The following is a 24,172-nucleotide window of genomic DNA, read 5'->3' as shown; positions in this document are numbered from 1 at the left end:
TAAGAGTTTGTTTTGAATGCGTGACTTTATACGAGTTAGTCATTACAAGGTGATATTTTAAAATCAAAAACAGAGTAATTGATCGTGGTGTATTATTGATGTTTGGCATAGAGTATGCAAACTGTTATGCATTTGCAACTGTCATGCACCACGACACTTGTACTTCCGCCTTCGACCGGGACGCTCTAATGATGTGCGCGAGCGCCGACCCTCGAAATCACGTGTATTGCAAATCGGATAATTGACGCGAAAATCATCGAGTGCTGCAGCATCTCTAGGGTGGGTACGTGGTGCATTGTTTTGCTGCTTACTATTACTGGATATCAATATTGAAATTTTTCCTAGTGTAGTATTAGCCACCCGCTATTTTGGCTTGGTGCGATTCTACAGTTATCAATTTGATTAATTATTGATCAATTTATTTAAATAATTGTCGCTTATTTTATTGGAATATAAGGATTATTTCTTAATGTTGCGGTACACAAAAAAAAAACAAATTGCGAACCTCCATCATGTAAAGTGATGTCAGATGAAAAAGTGTCCAGCTGAAATAAACAAATAAGGTCGGAGGAGTCCGAAAACTATAAATTTGTATCTAAACGTAGCAACGTTCTCTGCATTGAGAACTTATTTTAAAATGTGATCCATTATTAAGTGAACACGTTTTTGTTATCGCTATACATATTTCTTTAATAATTTACACAATTTATTTAAAATTGGAAATTCCTGTAGCATCTTTATTTTCCTTATTCTAAATATAATGTAGATGTTTCCTTACATTAACTCTATACTTAATTCTTGATGTAGGTTTCGATTTAAATTTTATGTTACAAACAATATCAATATTACCATAAATTATAATATGACAAAGGTTGTCAGTAATTTTATTCTTTTGATAAGCCTGAGCTTTTGCGATGTAGGTAAATTGGAAATGTTGCATTATTAATGTTGTTCATTTTATACCCTATAATATTCTTTAAAAGTGTAAACTAAGGTTTAAAAACTTGGTACTCTATTTAAATATTACTTGGTACCTATTCTTTTTAAATTTCCGTAATTTGTTCTTTATTCTGTGTACATTCAATTATTGATTTGGGTCAAATATAAATTTAAAGTGATGAGAGTTTGCGAACTTTTTGCTTAGATTCTGGCGTCTGTTTTCTGCTAGAGAAGACTGATGAAACACAAAAGGCTTCTCACCGACTGATATGTGGCCGTCAAGATTTTGGAAAATCGATAAGTGAGAACGATGTGAAATATTTTTTAAGATAAAACTTTATACAATAATCAAACTGCGAATAAAAGAACGAGAATGCTATATGTATATTAAAAGCTAAAATTAAAGACTAAATGAAGACAGACATATCTTTTAACCCTAACTTCCAACAAAGTCACAATCTTTTAACGGGTAAAGTAGCTTGTGGTTAATTTAATTATCAACTTCCCAACCTAGTGCTTCGCTTCTGATAACTCTTCTTAATTAAGTACTAACTTTTCACTTTCTCAGCGATAAACGTATCTTAACTTTGTAATGCTTTATACGGATAAATATGCAAAATCTGTCATAAACTTTGAGTCGGAAACATTCTCATGGTACCTGGCCAGGTAGTAATCTCATCCTTTAAAATTATTGAGCTTGGAAATTGCAGGAAACTTTGTAAGGATGTAGATAATTGATGATTGAAAATGACTTACTAGAATGTAACTTAAAACCCTGTCAAAAGATCTATAAATTTAGTAATAGAGTTACTTAAAGCACTAACAGTAAATAAAAAATAATCAATATTTATTCGTTTGTTTATATACCTCAGATGCGGCGTTGGCATTTCCATGTGGTTTAACACACGGATTATTTGAAGATTGATAAATTGATTGTACAATTTGTACATAGATGTTTACTCTCAGGAAAATCGTTTTCAGCTCGTAAACCTATTAGTTCTCTGCAATAATAAATTATACACAATGTCTAACTAATGCAAAATTGTTGCTGATATGAACAGTGTAGGTACCCACAGGTAATAGAATATCAATACAGCTATTACCAATGGCTTAATCGTCGGATTATTGTTTGCGACTTTCCAACTCAAATAACGTGATGTCAAATATTTGTGCGTCGAAAGCAATTAATTAGGTGATAAATGAATGGTTTTTGGGCGTAATTTACTATGAAAAGCAAACCTTATAAACACAAAATACTATGTACCTACATTTCAATTAATTTTCTAATTTCGGTAGTGGAGCAGGAACTAAGGTGAGTGTAATTTTAATGAAATATTTCTGCATCTGTATAATGTGACGGAATGCAAAATTGTTTGAATTCGTACTGTGAATTACAGTCCCTTTGATAAATATCCAGAGTCAAATGTTTGAAACACACCTAAAACGGAGCTGCATTTCGTCAACTTTTTAATCATTCATACATTTGTAATATCTTTGTAATACCTTTGTAATATCTTCTTTAATTAAATATTTCTACATAACTTCTAAGAAGACATTGCATAACTAAAATTTAGTTCTACATTTCTTACTTGAATTAAATTAAAAAAAAATTTAAAATTATTGCATTCATAATTTATTTAAACGAAACATGTAACATGATTGACAATATTGGACGGAATATCACATTGGGAACGATGTTAATTATTATGTTTATCCCAATATTCAATTCGTATAAAAATATACCGTACAGTCTGTTCACGACTGAAATATAAATTCAATTACAATCAGAGATAAATCGGTTGTAGTGTCGATCAATAATCGTAAAAACTGAACAAAAATATCCATGTATAAAAATTCTGTTACATTAAACCATAAACATGTGTTATTATCATTGTATGAACATATTGAACGCGATTCACTATTTTTTTTATTCGCTACATAAAACAGGGACCTGGGGAATCATTTATGCGGCCCATACCGCACTTAAAGTTTTCTTTATGGCTTAAGAATACACAAAGCGGACCTAGCAATATATTGGCTTACTATACTTACCCTCTCGCCTTTTAGCGTGGGTTATTATTGGATGAAGAAAATCTTTTCTTAAAAGTTTTCTTGGAAAATATTACATCACATAATATTCTCATCATCATTGTCAACTTTATAAGAGACGCAAACATGCATATTATTGTCATCAAAACTAAAACATGTTCTCTGCAAAACTCTTGTTTAAAAAACTAGATGGGTACTAATTTTTTCGCAGATGTTATAAAGTAAAAAATCACTTTGCTAAAAAATTCTTACTGCAAAAAGTGTTTGAAATAATAAATGATTATTCATGTTGATTAAGTATTAAAGTTCAAACAGTTCAAACTTTTCAGCTTATTATGTCAAGATAGGAGTTACAAGATTTTGATAAGTATGAAAGTAAATTTTGTACTTTGCAACTTTGCATCTTTTCTGTATAACGAGCCAAAAACGAGCCTAAATCGCATTACAAAGGAACTATACAAATTTTAAAAATTTTATATCCACCTCCTTATTCTAGTTGTTATAGTAGTTAGAGTAACTAATGCGTTAGAAGAAAAGGGTTTAAAAATAATTGTGGTAACTGGTAAACCTAATTAGTGTTTGATGGAGATACGGGCTTAGAAATAGAGGTCAAGGCAAACCGCATATTAGGAATAATTGACGAATGGGGTGTTAGAAATAAGCTGAAATTCGCGCCACATAAGACGTGTGCACTGCTCTCGACACGAAAACTAAAATATGACAAGCCACGACTTACAATGGGTAGTGTGGACATCCAGTATTTCGATAATATTAAAATACTGGGTCTTATTATTGACGGCGGCCTGACATTCAACGATCATGTTGGGAACGTTTGCAAGAAGGCAATCGCCCGCTACAAGCTATTAGCGAGAGCAGCCAGAGTAAGTTGGGGGCTTAACCCCCAAGTAGTTAAGACTATATATATCGCAGTTATAGAACCGACTATCTTGTATGCATCAGCAGCGTGGGCACCCACAGCGGAAAAGATGGGGGTCCGAAAGAGGCTTAACACCGTTCAACGGGGTTTTGCCTTGAAGATCTGCAGAGCATATCGGACTGTCTCCCTGAACTCTGCGATGCTGTTGGCTGGGATTCTCCCTCTTGATCTCAGGATACTCGAAGCTTCGAGGCTTTATGAGATCGGGAGGGGTGTGTCGCACCCGGCGGTGTTGAGGGACAGGGAGGTGGAACGAATGGCACCCGCGATTGAGGACCCACATCCGGCAGAGCAGGTAGAGCTGGGGTTCGGCTTGGTAGATGAGGACACCTATGCCGACGTGGTTGACAGCCACGTCCACAGGGTCTATACGGACGGCAGCAAGATTGAGGGTCGCGTCGGAGCCGCCCTTTCCGTATGGAAAGGTGAGGCCGAGACAAAGGCCGTTAAGCTTGCGTTGCCACCGTATTGTACCGTCTATCAGGCTGAGCTCCTAGCGCTCAAAAGAGCAGTAGACATAGCCTGCAAGAGCGGAGCGGCAAAGGTCGGTGTCTTCAGCGACTCCAGATCGGCGCTCCAGGCGGTTACCCTGAGTTCCCGTCATCCCCTGGCTGTGCAAACACGGGCGGCCCTCCGAAACGCTGCATTGCAGAGGCGGGAGGTCTCCCTGTTTTGGATTAAGGCGCACGCGGGGCTTAAGGGGAACGAACGGGCAGACGAGTTAGCCAAGGAGGCCGCTCTGGGGTTGAGGAGGAAACCGGATTACGATCTGTGTCCTGTTTCATTCGTCAAGCGTATTTTGAGACAGGATACGATCAGCGAATGGGATAGGAGATACGATGTAGGAGGAACGGCCGGAGTCACGAAGCTCTTTTTCCCAAGCGCTGCAGCTGCATACAAGGTAGTCGGGAAAATAAACATCACACACCACACCACACAAGTACTGACTGGTCACGGCGGATTCGCCTTCTACTTGAACAGATTCAAGCTGAAGGATAATCCGTCGTGTCTATGTCAGCCTGGAGTTGAGGAGACGGTTCCTCACCTGTTACTCGAGTGCCCAATTTTTGCAAGCAATAGATATGCTATTGAACAAAGATTGGGCATGGCGATGACGGGTGAGAATCTGCCTTCTGCCCTGGGGGATAAGTGTAGGGATGCGTTCTTACAATATTGTAAGCATATTGTAGTCGTAGTTAACCAAAGAAATAGTGTGTGATATTAGTTTAACTGTGATATAGGATTAAGTTGAGTGTTTTTGTGCCGTGTTTTTATTGAATTTTTACTTAATAATTTTGATTCTATTTTATATTGTAATTTAATTTAAGTTTTTATAATTTTAATTGTACATTATTTATATTTATATGTTACCAGTATGTTAATATTTCTAAAAATTGAACAAAAAAAAAAAAAAAAAGCAAAAAAAGTCTCTGGACTATAATCCAGAGGTGGCGCGAACACCCTGTGATGACGGGTGCCTCTTAAAAAAAAAAAAAAAAAAAAACCTAATACAGAAAGCATCACCATATGAAGAATACTTAGTTTTAATTATAATTTTACTTGTCCGCAAAGAAAATCGATCAGCGAAATTACAAATTTCCTGCATAAGGGGACACGTGAATTTACCTTTTTTATATACCTATTTGATACACTTTTGGAACTATTTCCTAGACATAGATGTATAAAAAAAAATACAAAGGAAAACGATATCCCATTATATTTCTATTTTTAAATCGACCACTCTCATTAGTTCCGTTTGAAACCAAAGAGCTTGGATACACGAACAATAGTAAAAACAAAGCACAAAAGATTTAATTGATTGCTTGTTACATAAATATCGTTAAAAGGAATAAGAGCCTCCTGCCTCGTGGTAGAAATATTAAAATATGTAGAGCGATTGACTGCGAGTGACACTAACTCCATTAGCCGAAAATGTTACAGGCGTCCTTTATTGACAGCTGGTTGATGGTACTTACCAACAATGTAACAACCAAAGTTTAATACAAATATTTATAAACATATTTTACGCAAAAATATCGATGTGTGGTTTAAAAACATCTTTGAATGAGAGTGCTGTGCGTTAAGACGTTATTGTGGCTCTGATTTATAAACGCGTGGTGGGTTTTTATATAGTTTATATTTAGAAACTTCTACACGGATACACGTGTTGGATATAATTTTTTAACACAATGAAGATTGCACAAAGGAAAAAAATACATAAAATCGTCACATAATATATTGTCAGTAGGATTCAAAATTATTTTTAACTAGCGACCCGCCCCGGCTTCGCACGGGTGCAAAGCTGATACTAAATACACTACAGAAAAACTGTGAACGTTGTATATAAAAACTTAGCGGCCCGCTCCGGCTTCGCACGGGTATAAAGCATATAGCCGGGCGGCCGGCCGGTACCGCCGCAAACGCTACGTCCCGCAATTTTTAAATCTGTAATATCTTCGAAAATATTCACTTAAATCATATGGGGTAAAGGGCCATATAGATCTATATTAAATGAACAATGTATTCAAGGTATTTAATTGGTTAAGGATTGATGCTGTATTGGTTAAAATCGCTTCGAAAATTAGCCATTATTCGTCGTAAAAAGTAAATGACAAAAAAAAGTTATTGTGGGTTATCCATGATAAGAGATAGACATACCTATACCACCGCGGACTTTTCTGTAGACCTTTTCAATGTGTATAATACTTAGTACATTATTTTGATAAAACTCGTAGGGTTCAGCCTGCGTTTGCAATGTAAGCGGAAAAAATGTAATTTTTTACGACATCACATTAGAAACCTCAAAAATAACAGTACTTCTCCACTATTTGATGGATTTTATTATACAACATTTTATTTTACAACATTTTTATTATACAACAAAACCGCATCAAAATCTGTTGCGTAGTTTCAAAGATTTAAGCGTACAAAGGGACATAGGGACATAGGGAAATAGAGACATAGGGACAGAGATTTCGTTACTTATATTATACCTGTCTACATTCTAAAGATATCACTTTACTTTTTGCTAAAAAAACATACAAGACATTTGCAGTTCATAAAGAAATTAAATAAATATCAGATAAATGACTTGATCTCTTTATTGAGTAATCTAATTCTTACAAAATATCGTGCGTTTTCAGTAAAAGTAGGACATAATATAATTTATTGTGATAGAAGAGCGTTAAAAACATCCGTTGCTTATCAATATTTTACCGCTGTGTTGTTAAAATATGAATTTGACTCTTTTTTCTACGGTTTAAAAATTAAAATATTTATTCCTCAAGAGATTTTTAAGTATTTTTACGAATTTGCCAAATTTTGAATTTGATTATTTTAAAAATTTTGCCAATTAGGTCCAGTTTTCAAATAATTACTACGTTATCTATCATTTTGGTACATAGATCTTATAAAAACAAATAAATAATTAATCTGTAAAGAGTAGGTCAATTATTTTGATGGCTGAAACCAGCGACACCAATAATATACATCCAAAATTTTCGAATCGTAATGAATAGTAGGCTTACTAAAGATCTGTCAGAACTCAAGATCCGAAGATAATTGCGTCTTAGAAAATGATAAAATTCCTGTTTAGACCCAACCCCGGTATTTTCAGAGGTCAAACAATCGATTAGGGATTGTTGAGCGAACGTTTTAGTTGAGGGATTTGCGTGTTTGCACGCCTCCTATACATTCTAGATTTCAGGAGACAAAGACAATGGTACGGAACTTCAAATGAATATCATTACATTGTTTTACCGCGTTTAATTAAATCGTATAAAAGCCTCACTCAACTCGAAATTAAAATTAATTTTGACTTGATCGAACAAAATCAAGATCCATTATCTTTGTACCTACTGTTTGATAATGGAAATTTTAATTTATTTAAAATTCCCTGGGGTATCAAATAAAAATAGTATTTTCCTGTGTTAATGTTACAAGAGTATATTGCATAGGAATTACTTTTCACTTTTTGATTTTTGGATCAACGACGTAGGTAACATTTCAATTATTTTATGACAACGTTCGACAACTACGTTTCAAGGTGGTTTCAAGACCCTTACATAAGTTTAGAATTCCAGTATCTAAGTAGTATTTAACTTTAATTATTAAATCCTGTAAGTTTGAGCAATTTCGAAACATAATAATGTATTATGAATTTATAATTATTTACTGGTACAGATCAATTAAAACTTATAAGTTTTGGAAAGTAGAGGTAGGTATGCTATTACATGCTTTCAAAATCACAAATAGGTTTGAAACAACAGCGCTTAGTTATAATCACTACATAGTATAAAACAAAGTAGCTTTCTCTGTACCTATGTCCCTTTGTATGCTTAAATCTTTAAAACTACGCAACGGATTTTGATGCGGTTTTTTGTAATAGATAGAATGATTGAAGAGGAAGGTTTTAGTATATAATTTATTAGGTTTTAGACAAAGCGGGCGAAGCCGCGGGCGGAAACCTAGTTATAATATAAATCATGGAAAGTACACTTGAGTTACTCGACACGATAACAACGGTGGCGTTGTAACCCATATATTATCAATGACGGGAAAAATATCGAGGAATATACCGAAGGTGTCATAAATCTGAGTCGCCAAAAATCCAACAGTAGCATGTCAATTTAACAGTTTTCAATAAGGATCCTTATCTGTACTAATAAATAAGGTGGAAGTGTTTGTTTGAAAGAGGTAATCTCAGTTACTACTACTAGTTCTAAATGAGTTGTTTGTTTTGGAAAGTAGATATGAGATATAATATGAGAAGGATTGAAGTAGGATAGACTATCATTCGTATCGCACCTATGGATCCTAACATCATGCAGTTAGTAGAAGCGGTTGAAAGCACGAGAAAGAGTTAGTCGTTTTTTTTTTTTCAAATAAAACATTAATATAATATGTTTATATAGTATGTAAATTTCACCATTAAAGTTTCAATTCTTTGCCAACCACATGTATTTTATTTCCACAAACACTAAAAAACTAACACGAAGTTACTGACGCACATCAAAATACTACATAATATATTCGTACATTAAAGTATACAATCAGAGCTATTTATTTGTAACCATTATAAAAATATGTCGTATGAAATATAGCTGCTACAAATAACTTACTATAATGATATAATAATAGACACAAAATCACTATCTTCTAAGATATGGTTTTATTAGGGTTAAGGGAGAGGATATCATGTCATAACGAGTATTTGGGTCATAAGTAAAATCGTCAAGTTTATACGCCAATGTGTTTTTAATTACGGTAGACTTAAACATTTTCTAAGTCTAAATATAAGTAAGCTTAGTATTAAAATTCTCTAGCATTTTAATGAACATTCTCTCTTTGCTTACTACTATATTATATCGGACATGCCACTTTAATATGTTTAAAATATAGTTTCGCTCCTAACATAATTAATTAATGATGTTATTTTACCTTGACATGAGCACATGTCCTCGATGTTTATGATTTTCCGTTATTTTATGTAAAAAATTTACTGCAAAATAGAAAAATAATATTGATTTTAATGTTGGCTATCGTCCAGGATCTACCGACGCAAATAATATAATCGTAAGTACATGACACATGATTGACGTTGTATTTCGATGTCGGTTTTATTATGTTTGTTTACTGTACCAATATGAGGAACCAAAAAATTAGAAGTATATTTAGAAACTAAACCTTAGAACTAAACCATATTTTACTTCAGTGATGTTTATGTCACACAGTGTAAATCTTAGATAATAAATAAATAATAATAAAGTTAATTTATTGAATAATGTGTGATGTATATAAAGAAATAAATAATTCTAATAAATTTAAAGAATCGCAATTAAGTATTTTTTTAAAGAATCGCATAATACACCGATATGTAAATATGTAAGTGTACATGTTTTCGTTATTATTCTTTGAAACATTTTCACAACAGTTGTTATAAGAGACATATTTCCCTTGGGGAGCTTTCTCCAATTATTGATCACTAATGTAACCATTACTGAAATAGCTTAGTACAAGTAGGTAAGTGCCTACATTTTGCAATCACAATATAAGAAGTATGATCGTTAAAAAATGGTTTCTCAGAAAAATGGATTTTAAACAGAAGCTTTTTACTTTATAGGATTTCCAATAATTTCTATCAATTTGTTGATCATGTGTTACCTAGACTCTAGAGGAACATTTCCCTAACTACTAAGAATGAAAAGTGAAAATCAATCTAAAAGCTTACGTATACCTACATCACGATCAAAAAAGGTCCGTCCGATGTAACGCTAAAACAAAACTTAAAAGAATTGTGGCTCTTTGATATATTAATCCTATTGTGAATGTACAACAACAAGAAAACTGTCTAAGGTAGCCTTATCCTGTTAAATGTGGTTTATTGAAACAAGTTCTCTCGATAAAAGCTACTAGGGATCTGGTATCTAACAAAATATATCAGTAACTTTGCCCGTTAATTAAAGCAGATGGTAGGTATAGAAACGACAGTACTATTATCGTCTCCGATGTATCGGACGTTATCGCACTAAACTTTACCAACTTCACCATATTGACATAGTTGAGTGTATATGCACATTGCACATTGCTCATGGCATGCGGATATTTAATAAATGCGTTGGTTGATAAAGTTTATATTGATTCTTTGCCGTAGATACGAGAACTTTAAATAGGGCACATTTATTTATTTTTATAAAGCATGAACATTTTTTATATATGTACTTATTCGTATATCCAAAAAAAAAGTAGTAGGTAGGTAAGTATCACTCTTTAATAGAAATGACCATAAATCTAATTTTTTACTAGCCATTTAACATCACTATTTCTTATAAAACAATAATTTAAATAGCGTAAATTTCAACACCCAATACTTACTGTATTTTCAAGCAGCTATTCAGACTATTCCGTGATTTACTAGATTTCGAACTGCCTTTTGGGAAATAATTCGAGAATTAGATACACCGTCAGACAACATCGAATTGTGTTTAAACCGAATAGGGTTCGGTAAAATTTTATAATTTCCGAAATAGTAACTTTATTAAGATTTAAGAGTACAAAGAAAGTTTTGTTTGACTATGCTAAATACAGTCAGAATCAAACACCTATTGGCTATTGTTATATGCATTAAATTACTGAAAATTCTTCGGATAAATATGTTAATTAAATAAGTAAAAAGTAAACAGTAAATTGAATGATTTTTTGGCAATTAATAATTGAATATTAATCTCTATAAAAGAACTTAATTAAGAAGGATAATCCCGTGGAAATAAAATAGATATCACTCATAAAGACCAAGTACAGTTAACTAAAATGATTGAAGAAACAAACACCGACTAAGCCAACGTTCTAGTAAAACTAAACTCGCACTAAGCTTTGTGTTCACTCATAAATTGTTTGTCCAAGCATTCAGCTTGATTTCATTGCGGTCTGAACTCGTAAATGTACTCGATTCTATTGGACCCGATTTTAAAGTCTTGCGAAATGGTGCGTTAAATTGTATAGAGCTCTTTTACTGGTGTATATAACCTGAATTGCGGTATTTATGTACAGACAGACAAAGGAGACAGTGAAACTGTTTATTTTATTGTTATTGAATAGTGATTATCATAAATTTCACAGTAGTAATTAAGTCTGGGTCCTTGCTGTACGCAATAATTTATTACACTAATATTATAAAGAGGAAAACTTTGTTTGTTTGATTGTAATGAACTGTATAAGTAATTTAAAATGTTTGCTCATAAACTACTGGACCGATTTTTATGAAATTTTTCACAGATAATCTTTAGACCCTGAGAAAGAACATAGGCCTAAGAACATACCTTTTATTGCGAAATATGTACCACGGGCGAAGCCGGGGTGGACCGCTAGTTTAATTATAATATGAAAGCTAACGATAAACCAGCTACTATACAAACAACAGTTATGTATTTGAAAACTTTGCAACCTTTTATGTTATATATTTCTCTAAAGTCCACAAGAACAAATTTTAGCATTACATCGCTGAAACCACGCTCGTACATGTATCTAATTTCGATTTCCCAAATGCAATCAAGTTCGTAGAAAATGGGTAGATATCCGATGCAATAAATTGCTGGTCACCCAATTACAGCACCTACACTTATATAGAGACTCCTTTAGAAATAGATAAAACTTAACACGATTTTTTGCTGAGTTAGCTACGTAAAACCAGTTTCGTTTATCAAAGTCACGAGTTAAGCCCGCGTCCCGTGGATAACGTAGTGTCCCTTACTAAATTACTCGCCACTAAGCTTATTAAGTTCTTTTTATTCACTAACTTTGTATAGAAAGGTTTTTCAGGTCATCTAAGTGGATAGTGTAGTTGATGGCAAATAAATCCTTGACTTTCATGACAAAGACCAACAAATGAAAGTCATGACCAACCATTCAGGAGAGTAGACTTAATGAATGATGTACCTATTAAAGATCGAATCGAATCATGCTCAGACCGAGAATTTACTACGCGGTATATTTGTATACTATGGCCCAACCCTCAACCCTATTTTAAATTAGCAATATATCCGCAACTATTCATCATGGAATTTTTGGGGCTCCTTATTTGCTCTCGTCTATTTACATTTCTATATTAGTTGACGCCGGTGACTTTCTTCATGTAAATAAATATATTTGACTTTATCTATTATCAGTCTATTTATTTACTTTACGTATTATGTATGTATATTACGTATTATAATTTATAGCTAAGACAAAAAAATCATAAAATTCAAAAGATGTCTCTACCTAGAGCACCAGAAGCAAAGTAATATTGCATTTCTTGGAATGTTTTCATCCAAAACATTATTGTCGTATGAATTTTGATACGGATTTAAATGCTACTCTTATTATTCGAAATTAATATCTAAAGTTATTCTATCATGTCTGGTAGTAATTATAAAACAAGAATAATTATTATTTGTTCCAACATTGTAAAAAGCTAGCGTAGATATACTTAATCATAGTGAAGGATCTATAGAATAGGGGTTAAGAAAAATCCACAACACCTGAGACCAACGAGATTCAAACTTTAGGGACTCAAAATCATTCTTCATTCGTAATTTATTAAATTATTGCTAGCCATTGTTAAGAGAATTGAATTATGTCCAATTTTCCACTTGTTAAATCTTCCAACATATTGCAGACTTATCCACTGTCAGCCACATGATCCCTTCCATCTATATTAATGATTGCCGAACTAATTTGGATGAATGGGATTTAATTTCATAATTATGTTATACATATTTCTATTGTATTTATGAATGTTGATTAATTAATTTAGTATAGTTTACGGATGTAATAGATATTTCAGAGGAATTTTTTTTTGTTTTCTTTCTATTTTTTGCTACGAATAGGTATTGGTTATAGGTACTCTAAAGCTATATAATTATTATATAACCAGTTTTTAATATATTTTACTAAATTTATTCCCAGTCAAACCGGTGATGTCGGAACGAGCTAATATTATTAAAAAAACTATTTAGCAAATCCGGGATACCTACCCTGTTTTGAATAGCATAAAAGCTAAGCAAAAGAGAATAATTTTTCCTTGATATCAATTTCATCTTCTCATCTCTAATGCCAATCTTCTATCAGAATGTAGACCCAAAAGGGACAATGATCAATTTGTACAACAGCACGCTTGACCTCACTAAGTTTCCAATTAACAACATAAATTACTTCATTATTAGGTCCAAATTCGATTCTATTCTCGAACCTTAGCTTGAAACTTGCCCATTATCTGTCTGGCGAACCTTGAGTAAATTTAATAAAGCTAAGTGTATGCGTTCCGACTGTATCGAGTTTACATTTCAAAGGCTTAATGTTGTTCGAGTGCCGTTTGGAGACACATATTGTCACATTGGGACCACACCAGTTTCGGATTCAATAAATCCAATTGGCCAATCGTCATTCATCTCTGGAATTACACTGGGGGGATTTTTTCATTCCAATCAAAGCGTATTGAAAGGCTGCGCTGCGTTTTAACTTTTAAATAAGTTATTCGCAGCAGCTATTTTTAGATTTAAAGATGGCATGAAACTACATCCTGAATATAGATTGAAATTTATTATAAGAATAAAAAAAGAATTCAAAATTAAATCTTTCTAAACGGTAATTTTATTAATCATATACCTAATGTTAAGAATAATTTTTGTCACGATTATATTAATAGATAAGTACTTTCAGGAATTGTAGCTTAAACACAAAAAGCAGTAAGTATGATTTATTTGGAAACATTCTAAAAACATATTTATACAATTAAGTGTTTCCATTCATATTTCCATTCAATGATTGCTCTTTTACTAATCTAAATTGCCTTTTATACCTCAAAACATGATTTACTTTTCACTTCAATTTAAATGTCGTATTAAAAACCAATACTTCAGATTCTGGATTATTTATCTAGCTCTTACTAGCACCTTACATCATTTCGGCTGGAGGGCTGACTAATGCGCGTTAAGTGTTTACGAAACTAGATAGAAATGCAAATTGGGATCCAATCTGAGTACTAAAGTTTGAGCCGGGGTTCGCTCCAACCGATGTTTGTGGCTCCGGGGTCTCATGATGAATTTCATGTCACGTTGTGTATGTACACGTATTCATATTTCCAAATAAATTAAACGTGTTTTTCGTATTTTAAATGTAAATGTTCGTATCATTTTCCTGGAAGCCTGATTACGGAGTGGTAATATTTTATACACAGTAGGTAGTAGGGTTTTATTGATTCTTCCTTTTAGTATTTACTTGTGTAAAACTTGTATTGTTTCCAGTTTTCCTCTAATAGATATCATCTTGGCTAAACTACACTCACTAAGCACACGCAATGTTATAAATATTTTAAGCGCCATTACCTAATGGCGATAAAATGTATAGTTTGGTTGCGGTTAACTAACTCTGCGCGTAACCACGCGTATTAGTCAGTTCTTTAAAGAAACGAATCTTCAATGGCGGCGCTTATCATTCCCTCTCGCTCACACACGGCCCTACGGTATGCAAAAAAAAATAGGGTAAAGTAAAATGTATTTAATTTTCCCTGTTATAATTTTTGGAAGAAGTGTACAAATACAACCCTCGAATTTAAGGTTTTTGTGGGGAGGGGGAGGGGAGGGGGGAGTGGTGGGAATCCCTCCTCCAAAGGGGGGGGTGAGGAGTCACTTAGTTTCTGAGATATTGGAGTTTAAAGTTTTGAGAATTGCCTTGAAATTGCAAAAAAAAAATATGGACAAGAAATAATATGAACTTTTCTTCCTTCCATTCCCACTTGTATAGTCCCAGCATTGGGTACTTATATGGGCTGATGATGATGATGAATCTCAAACAAAGAAATAAAGAAATATTTAAAGAAATGTATTGCTCAAAATTATAATTTTCAAATATGACTACCTGAATTTGACTACCTGTCGACCCCTATGCGAAACCCGATCATAAATTTAGAGTGACAATTATGTATTTGCTATAGTAAATAATATTTTCTTTAATAATATATTCTTTGGGGAAAGTTGTTCAGTTTATGGGCTAATTACGAGACTACGAGTATTAATGGGGATTTTGCTGCGTTCTGTATATGTCATTTGATAGTTCATATAAATACACAAATATCATAACAAAACAGTTTGTCAACAAACAAATTACAATAATTAACAAAATAATAAATAAACTAATTATCAATTTACGTTATTTTTATTTTCTTTTTTGCTGATCCTACCATCTGTCAAAGTCAGCTTTGGCCGCCATTGAAGATTCGTTTCTTTATTGAACTAGCTAACGCTACCTTAACAAGAATTAAAGACATCGTCAGTTTAGAAAAAATACCACACTTTCAGGAAGCCATATTAGGTGACGATACAAAAGGTTTCTTAATAAATTAGAGACCAAATTTATAACCTCAAACACCTGTTAACGTCTGTTCTACACTTATAAATATAACATTAAAACTCGTAAATATTTAGTTTCTCGACGATTAATTATTTTTTATTAATAACCATTGCGTAGGTTATATGCCCAAATTGAACCGCTCATCTTGTAAAGTTGAAAGTTATAAATCAATTGGCACACCCGTTATCGTAACATAAACATTACATTTTTATTCACAGACATGCATCAGTTGTGCTTCTAAAATATTATTGTAATAACGCCCATACTTACGTCAGTAAGTATTTATATGTACCATATACATGACTTGCCGTTATTATTCTTCTATCTTTTTAATAAGAATTATTACATTCTTTAGTTTAAAAAAAGTTTCATTTATTGTAATGATCAATTACTGTTATAAAATTTTCCGTAATAATGGTTTGCTTTTGAAAATACAGGACCTTTGTATTTGTGATTTGAAATACAGTGGTTCTGGTGGTGAATTAATTATTATTTGCATTTACATATGTATAGAGCAATGTTCAATATTCCTTCAACTGTTATCTATAAATCAATTGGAGCAGTAAATACAATCAACAAGCGATAAACTCTATCTTGTCTTCACCTAATATTTTCGGACTTTCTAAGCAACTGAACTGCATCGAGGAAATTAAAATGATAGGACGAGGAAGCGAGTTGGACATTATTTTACGCGTCGTTAACTACGTTTTTATGTGTTTATTTTTGTGCAAAAAGAGGATATTGGAATTATCATAAAAGTATTCAGTGAAAGCGTTTCATGAAAGAAATACACAATAAGTACCGCTTCAATATTTTTTGAATCTAAATTAAACCTTAGCGAAATAAACATAAATAATATGTATGGTTTGATAACAAAGAATTAAAGGTAGAATTTATTGCATAAATATTTTTTCTTGAAAATCTAAACTGACAAGAGATATAATAAGAACAGGCAAGGGTTCTCATCTTAATGATAGGACGACCTTTTCATTGAAATACACAACGTCATCCCATAATATAATGACAACTTCCCTTATTATATTTCCCTTATTTCCATCAAGAACATTTTGTTACACAAATTTGAAAAAGTAAAACTGAATTAATACTTCATATTTACATTACGTTTTGCGAATAACAGGCTCCAGCAAGACAAAAATAATCTGAAATGGAATGTGAATGACTTACAAATGTAATTCTCTAAATATGCAAACGCTGTAGGCTTGTCCTTATCTAAATTTTTTGTTGATGTAACCGCGTCTTCACTTATAAACACTCTTACTATTAAATACATTTTGAAATAGTTAATTAGGTACCTATAACATTCTAAGATGAACAATTCTAATTTTGCACTGCATAAAGTCATAATACTGACCGGTTTATCAAACATAACACGCTAATGTTATAGGTAAAATTTAGATTCGTGTGTGACAATAATATTAATTAACATGTACATGTAACTTTGGTTTATTTTGAATACTACATAAACCTTTTACGCTGGGAAATTGCAATGTTCTCTGGGGATGTCAATAATTTTTTCACCTCTCGTAACATCGCGGAGCACTGAAATCATTTGCATGTTAAAATTTTATTTCACATAGGTATGTGTACAGTGTCACAGTAGGTACTGGCTACAGTTTACTTCATGCCCAGTTGACTTTTTCCACAAGAATAATGAAACTATTTTCCAGGCAAATAAAATATTTTTACCTGTGACTCTACATTCTTCATAAAAAACGTTTTCAACTTGTAAACGTTTTATCCATTGCGAGTAATTGATTATTAAACTGTTTATTTCATTAAACCACATAGTTTATCAGCTCAACGGTCAATTATTGTATATTAACATTCTGCCACAAAACACGAACAAATTGAAGCTTCATAAATCAAAGCAACCAACTTACTAGAGATTAAAGGGGATCACTCGAATTAAATATTGACTTTTTAGCACTTGAGCGTCTTGTCGAATAGGTACTTCCTTCGGAGTGGGTTGTTGACGAAATTCAAAGACGCGTGATGCCTTATTAATGATCTGGAACCGCTGAATTGGATCGGACATAAATTTATGATATCAATAAGTAAAAAAGTGATGACATAAATAAATTTAAAATCATGAGGGATGATGTGTACATAATATCCTGAGTACCTTGGTCCTGAAACTTTTTTTTTTGCTCATTTGATTTTATTACTATTACTTATTTTTATTTTTACACTAAAATAATGCACATAAAACGTTTTTTCCTTTTATATCCAGGTTCCTTGGACAAAACGTTATTATGACAACTTAATCAATTGCCTGTAATGGATGGGTAAATGTTTATGAACAAACACGACGGTCATTAATGAATCGCGTGTATTAAATCTGTATATTATTTGCATATATTTAGCGACGGGACACGCCCAGCTATTTCATTATCTACTCGCATTACAGGTACGGTCTACCATTCGTTTCACTTAAATGAGTCCGCCTTCGCAAATATAACACAAATTTGATTATTTTAATACAGAGCTGGAACAAAAATATTTTAATTCACAGACATTGTTAGATATTCACGGCTATTGTTTGAAGATTGATGAACTGAAAAAAAATAAGACATTTTTTTTCTTGAAATTCCTGGAAGGTTTGCAATAACTTTAGTTCATAGAGAGTTTTATATTTATAAAATTTACATAACTGTATACGAAATAGAGATTTTTTAATAGCTTAAAATGTTAAAAATACATGGCTAATATTTAAAACCAACGTAACATTTAAAAAAATCTAATTAGCTCCGTGATAAAAAAAGCTCTTAGAAAATCCCATTCATAATACATTTCAAATAAGCTTCACTAAGAACGTCTACATAGGAGAGAGCACTTTAAAGTTGAATCTATCGAACTGGATTGAGCATCTCAAGTATACTACACGCATTGCATCTTATTTCGATTTGTATAAGAGGTTTAGAACTTTCATGAAACAATGCTTGAACAACAACTAAACAGAACACCCACTAGTAACGACATGACGAAATGTGAAGTATACTTTAAATTGACTAACTTGTGATTACTTACTAAGCTTTTTAACCCGTAGTATTTATATGATAATACAATCATCAGCCCATGTATGTTTCGAGTTTCGACTGCACGAACACAGGTCTCGTATGAGGGTTTTATAGAACAATATATTTTTTTTTGTACTTTCTATTTGAAGACAAATATTACGCGTACTATCTAAGGTACTATCTAATCTATACATAGTTTACAAATCTTTACTCTACATTTTAATTTCTTGTAATTGGCAAAACAGGTATGTATTCATTAATTTAACATATATTTTATTTATTGTATATAATTATAAAAAGCTATTTATGAATATCAATTAACGGGCTCTTATTATTTAAAAGTCGAGAGAAGCATCGTCTCAATGACTTTCTAATACAGATCGACGACGTGTGTGGGAGAAGAGGCTAAATAGCCTCTTTACACAAGTTGAGGGGAGTAAGATAATAAAAAAAAAAATTGACCGACGCGACATAAGAATCAAATAGACAAATACATTATATATAGTTGAATTATTAACTTAGTTACATCATTATTATTTTTAGCAATAAGGAAGATATAAAGACGCATGTTATGTGGCGGTATTGGGGTCACAAAGTTTATCTGAATATCCGTGTGCTTTATAGAACACGTATAACATTAGTACAGAATTGTTGAATTTGAGTTTAAGCCCAGTCATATAACTTCATGTGGCTCTATCAACTTTGTTAAAATGGGTACGCTACGATTCATTTAATAATACATTTTTCACAATTTAAAATAACGTTCTAAGTACACAAGTTATTGTCAAAAATGTAAACTGAAATATTATAATGCCTCTGTTTTTGTTTTTCCAACGTAGATGAGAAGTAGGACTATCATTTAAAACTGATTTGAGATTTCCGTTTTTATAATATTAGCTTAACATAAAAGTTGAACATTAAAAGGCACTCATACCTCATCTCATAAAGTGTTACGTGAAGAATGTGCGAACTTTATTACATATCCATAAACACGTACCTATAATTTTATTTTCCACTTAATAGAACAATTATTTACAGAATTATGTTCTCAGAGCTGATCCGAAAATGAAACTATATTGAGTTTTTTTTAAATTACGCATGACATGTCGTATGTTGTTCATATGTTTCATGTTTCATATTATGTATTAATTTTATTTTGACTTTTTTTTTAATTTATACTTTACATTGCATTTATTGGTTGTATTCAGTCAAACTGAAAATTCCTTGATTAATAAAATTTTACGGGCGTTACAAATAACATTCATTGGACTTATCTTCAATCTTTTGTGTTTAAGGATTTCAAGAAAATCAAGTATTTTTAAAAAAAGCAGAGTCTAAATAGATAGAGGCAAACCTAGTCTAATCTTCTTGTGCAGGACACTGAAACTAATCTCAACATTCCGTTAACGTCCCTCGCTTGTAAAGTTTTTCTTAATATTGACATTCGTAGGGGACCGCTACGGGGATTTTATGCATTTTACATTTACAAAATGCAGCTCTTTAAAATGTTGATAGGATTAGACTTTTACTTTATTATATATTCATATTTTCCAATGTTGAATTCAAATATAATCATCTGCATTTTCATCAAAGAAGCTTCTATATCTTCAGGGATATGTTCGGAATTCGATAACCGTAACTCTATTTTAAAATTTTAAAACTCCCTGTTTTCAAAGATATCTAATTTGAATTTATAATGAAGGATTACGAGTACGTACTCTACGGGTTGACATTTCATTTTGAAACTTTAACATGGGTAAAACACAAAAATAACGTTGAATTTATATCAAATTTTTGGACTACTTTGATTAATGATCTTACAGTGTACATTTAATAAACAGATAGTTTTCCTGTAAATTGTATGTTTTGCGTGAAAAGTTATAAGGACGTTTCTGTAAGAATCTTTCTACAGACATAAATTCTATAATTTTAATAATAATCAGTAGCAGCACGCCCTGACTGACGTTCGATGTTTTTATTTGCTTTTTTAAGAATTATCCAGTCTGGTGCAAATGTAGAAAACTTTAGGTATATAGGTACATATTTCATTTCAAAACTCCCATTTATTTACAACATAAACGAACTAACTAAATAAAAAGCGAACTAAGTACATAATGAATGTTAGAAAGAGAATATAATGTGGATTCCACATGACAATATGATGTGGATGTGGGCGGTTCGAATGCCTTCGATTCAATTAATGGGGTCCCTATCCTATGGCGGTCAATACTTGAGTAGGTGGACGTCAGATTCCTTCATAGATAAGTAATGGTCCGACTTCACCTTGTCCAAAAATTCAATTGTTTCTGGCTATTTTTATCTACTTATTTCACATTGTCCTAAGTTAAGAGAAAAAGTGTTCTTTCTAAGGAGTGCATACAGCACATTTAGACGTCTACTTTTCAGTCGTAGCGTATGTTAAAAAGCGTCTACTGATTATAATACCTACCGTTAAGTAAATAGTTAAGTATGTAATTAAATAATTATGAACAATATCCAAATTATTCATGCGTTTATCCAAAATAAATGTAAATATAAATATTTGTTCTTTTACATTTACATTGTCTATTAATTATTGTGTTAAATGTCTGATTAGATCAGAATTAACAGGGGAGACCATTTGCGTTTAGTTATTCCGCCCTTGACTGGCCATCACACAATTAATTTGACATTATAATGGATCCATTATTTGGAACAATATCATACTATGCTACACCAAATTTCATATTCACATGTATGCTTCTAGGAAAACGATTCCACTATTACAATTTTAAATTTTTATCATAATATGTACCTCTTAGTTAAATAAAGTAACTATTGATTATACTGTTTTAAACTTGCATGTGAATAATATAAAAAATGATATTAAAATTTTTCAAATGGCCCTTCTAAAAAGAGCAGTATAAATATGTATTAATCGTAATAATATATAATATTGCTCGCACATGGATAATATGAAACCATAATGATAGAGTAAGCTTTTAGCAATATTGTGTCAGGCATGCAATAAAGGAGTGCTACATCCTTACTTTAATAACTATTATATAAAACAGTCATAGGATTATAACAAAAACGACTAAATCTGGAGATCGCTATTAGAGATTCAAATGAGTTTACCCCTACACTGTTACCATTCGCTTGGAATTTTAATTATTTATTATAATTTAACAGCAGGAATAGACAAACATGGGAATTCATTTCCTACCAGCTAGAATATTATTTACAACTAATTTTCACTCCAATTGCTTTGCTTAGAGAAACTGATTGTGCGTTGCATACCTATTATGTTAATGTTAACGGTATGAGGATATTGTAAATGATTTACATTAACAGACATTTACAAGGGCATTGCTAATATTAGAATACCACATATCAGATACTGACTAATGGTTTCTTTTAGTGTTTAGTTGTTTCTTCAAATAACATTTTTAAAAGATACATAGCTAATGTAATTTATTAAAATGGCACTTTAAATAAATATAATTAACGAATCTTCGTGCAATATAATATACCACCTAAAATCTCATTTTCTGTAATCATTATTCTATTACCTAAGTTACGGTTAATTCTTATAACTCTTTGTGCATATTCATACCATATACTTTTTTGTTTTATTAAATCCTTTTTTCACGTTATACGTTAAACAAAGAGTACGTTAAATTAAACCAACGCTTTATATTTTATTCACTGCAATACATTCCCGGAATTAGGAAATGAATACGCTGACTACGCATACCTGTATTGATTCTAATTCGGTCTAAAATTTCGGCATCAAATTCTGGATTAGCTGACATAAAATTACCAACTATACATACAAAGCTGTCCAGTAGGAATAGTAGGGTTTTGTTAATAACGTAATAATTATTATGATGAGTGAACTATATTTATCGGAAAAAATATAACAATTGCAAAAAATATAACAATTGCACATCGGACATGCAATCGCTTTTTTACAATTATTAGAAGAACTAAAGAAACAATAAACTTGCATGATCTTGCAAAGATTAGAAGTAAGTATATTATATAACCATTAACGTTTTTGTCGACAGGTGTGGTACGAGGATGCTAGACGATCTCAGTCCAACTGCGGTTTCAAACTGGAGCTCAACTTTGGGAACACAAGACTTCTACATAACATTCTACGATGAAATCAACAAGCAGTACATCAACCATACAAATAATATTACGCAGGTATGATAGTTGATTTTACAGGATTATAATAAAGATCAACATTGTAGCTACTACCTATCTTTGTTAGTTTAAGCTTTAGTGTTTCTTACTGTGTAGGATATAGGTATGGCTGGGTATTCTAGAATAATATTTGTGTGTTTACAAACACCTACGTGGCTACAACCTAATGCTTTATAAACATGGCCAAAACATAAGATTAGAACACTCATTATTATAAATCATATTAAATAAAAACATGTTTCTGAACTGCTTGAAATTTATTTTTTTCTAGAAATTTATATTTTATGGCATCAAACTCATGGTGCACCTGTTTGTTTTGTCACCAGCCAGATTTTTCTTCATTCGTCTATAAAGCGTGAAAAAATGTTAATGTATTTAGTGAAGTGTTCGCCAGCTGTATTCTACGGGTAATTTATAAACTTCAAACACACCACACCCATTAACTCTATACTTAATGTAATCAATTTTCCTTTTCAACCTTTCATGTAATAAATTAAATCACGTGAAGATTTCACTATGATGTAAATATTTCAATTTATAGGGCATATCTTTGTAGTGATTCTATTGATATTTTGCATACTAGTATGTAGGAACTGTAGTCGTGGAATTTCAATTAATAATTATTATGAATTAAAATAGGTTTTATTATTATGAAAACTGGCTGTAATTACCGCATTTTAATCAGTAGATTTCTTTTTGGATATGTTTGCGCTTGTTTTATTATTCAAGGCATATAATAATTATATTATATGATACATAAAATCACAATCGAAGTATAAAATTTTATAAACATGGTCTAGATATAAAATTTAGGTACACGACACTTCCAATAGCAGCACGAATTCTTAATGAAATCAAAAATAAATTTAAAACTGGATAATTTACTTCATTTGTTTTTAATGAAAATGCTAATGAGTATAATAGCATCAAAGAGACAAGACCAAATTATGGAAGCATAAAAGTATTAAACTAATTAAAAGTAACGAAAGCACTTGAATCGACGCTTTCAGCCAAGCGCGGCTTCTGACAACACATTTTCATTTTATTGCAAAACATTATTCAGAACAGTGACGGATTTACACATTGCCGCTAGTATAGTTAATTAATTAGTATTACACTGAACGCTTAACAT

The 24,172-nt window shown here is 32.0% G+C and overlaps 2 protein-coding genes and 1 long non-coding RNA gene across 5 annotated transcripts in view; 2 read left to right on the top strand and 1 right to left on the bottom strand.

Annotated features, from left to right (window-relative positions):
• The window catches only part of LOC149485333 (uncharacterized), a 316,030-nt gene that overhangs the window by 149,546 nt on the left and 142,312 nt on the right, over positions 1–24,172 (bottom strand). The gene's annotated exons all lie outside the window — the stretch shown is intronic.
• Positions 1–24,172, top strand: part of LOC149485340 (tachykinin-like peptides receptor 99D) — a 56,712-nt gene that overhangs the window by 20,172 nt on the left and 12,368 nt on the right. For 2 of the 3 annotated variants that reach the window (XM_089700194.1, XM_089700192.1), the window contains exon 2: positions 22,899–23,040. In XM_089700194.1, coding sequence (XP_089556320.1) covers positions 22,912–23,040 — 129 coding nt within the window. In that variant the 5' untranslated portion in view covers positions 22,899–22,911. Of the gene's footprint in view, positions 1–169; positions 280–22,898; positions 23,041–24,172 lie in introns of those variants that run through there. The other variant, XM_089700193.1, reaches the window with a different exon arrangement.
• On the top strand, positions 3,605–5,389 carry LOC149485341 (uncharacterized). Its single transcript, XM_089700129.1, has one exon. The coding sequence runs from the start codon at positions 3,726–3,728 to the stop codon at positions 5,142–5,144; it is 1,419 nt and encodes a 472-aa protein (XP_089556255.1). The 5' UTR covers positions 3,605–3,725; the 3' UTR covers positions 5,145–5,389.

The sequence above is a fragment of the Colias philodice genome, chromosome 10 (assembly GCF_061535455.1).
Source record: "Colias philodice isolate Cphi_HAF_F1 chromosome 10, ilColPhil1 Martin Lab GWU primary, whole genome shotgun sequence".
Lineage (NCBI taxonomy): Eukaryota > Metazoa > Arthropoda > Insecta > Lepidoptera > Pieridae > Colias > Colias philodice.
Note: the sequence above shows the minus strand (reverse complement) of the source record. Positions and strands in the feature narration are given on the sequence as shown.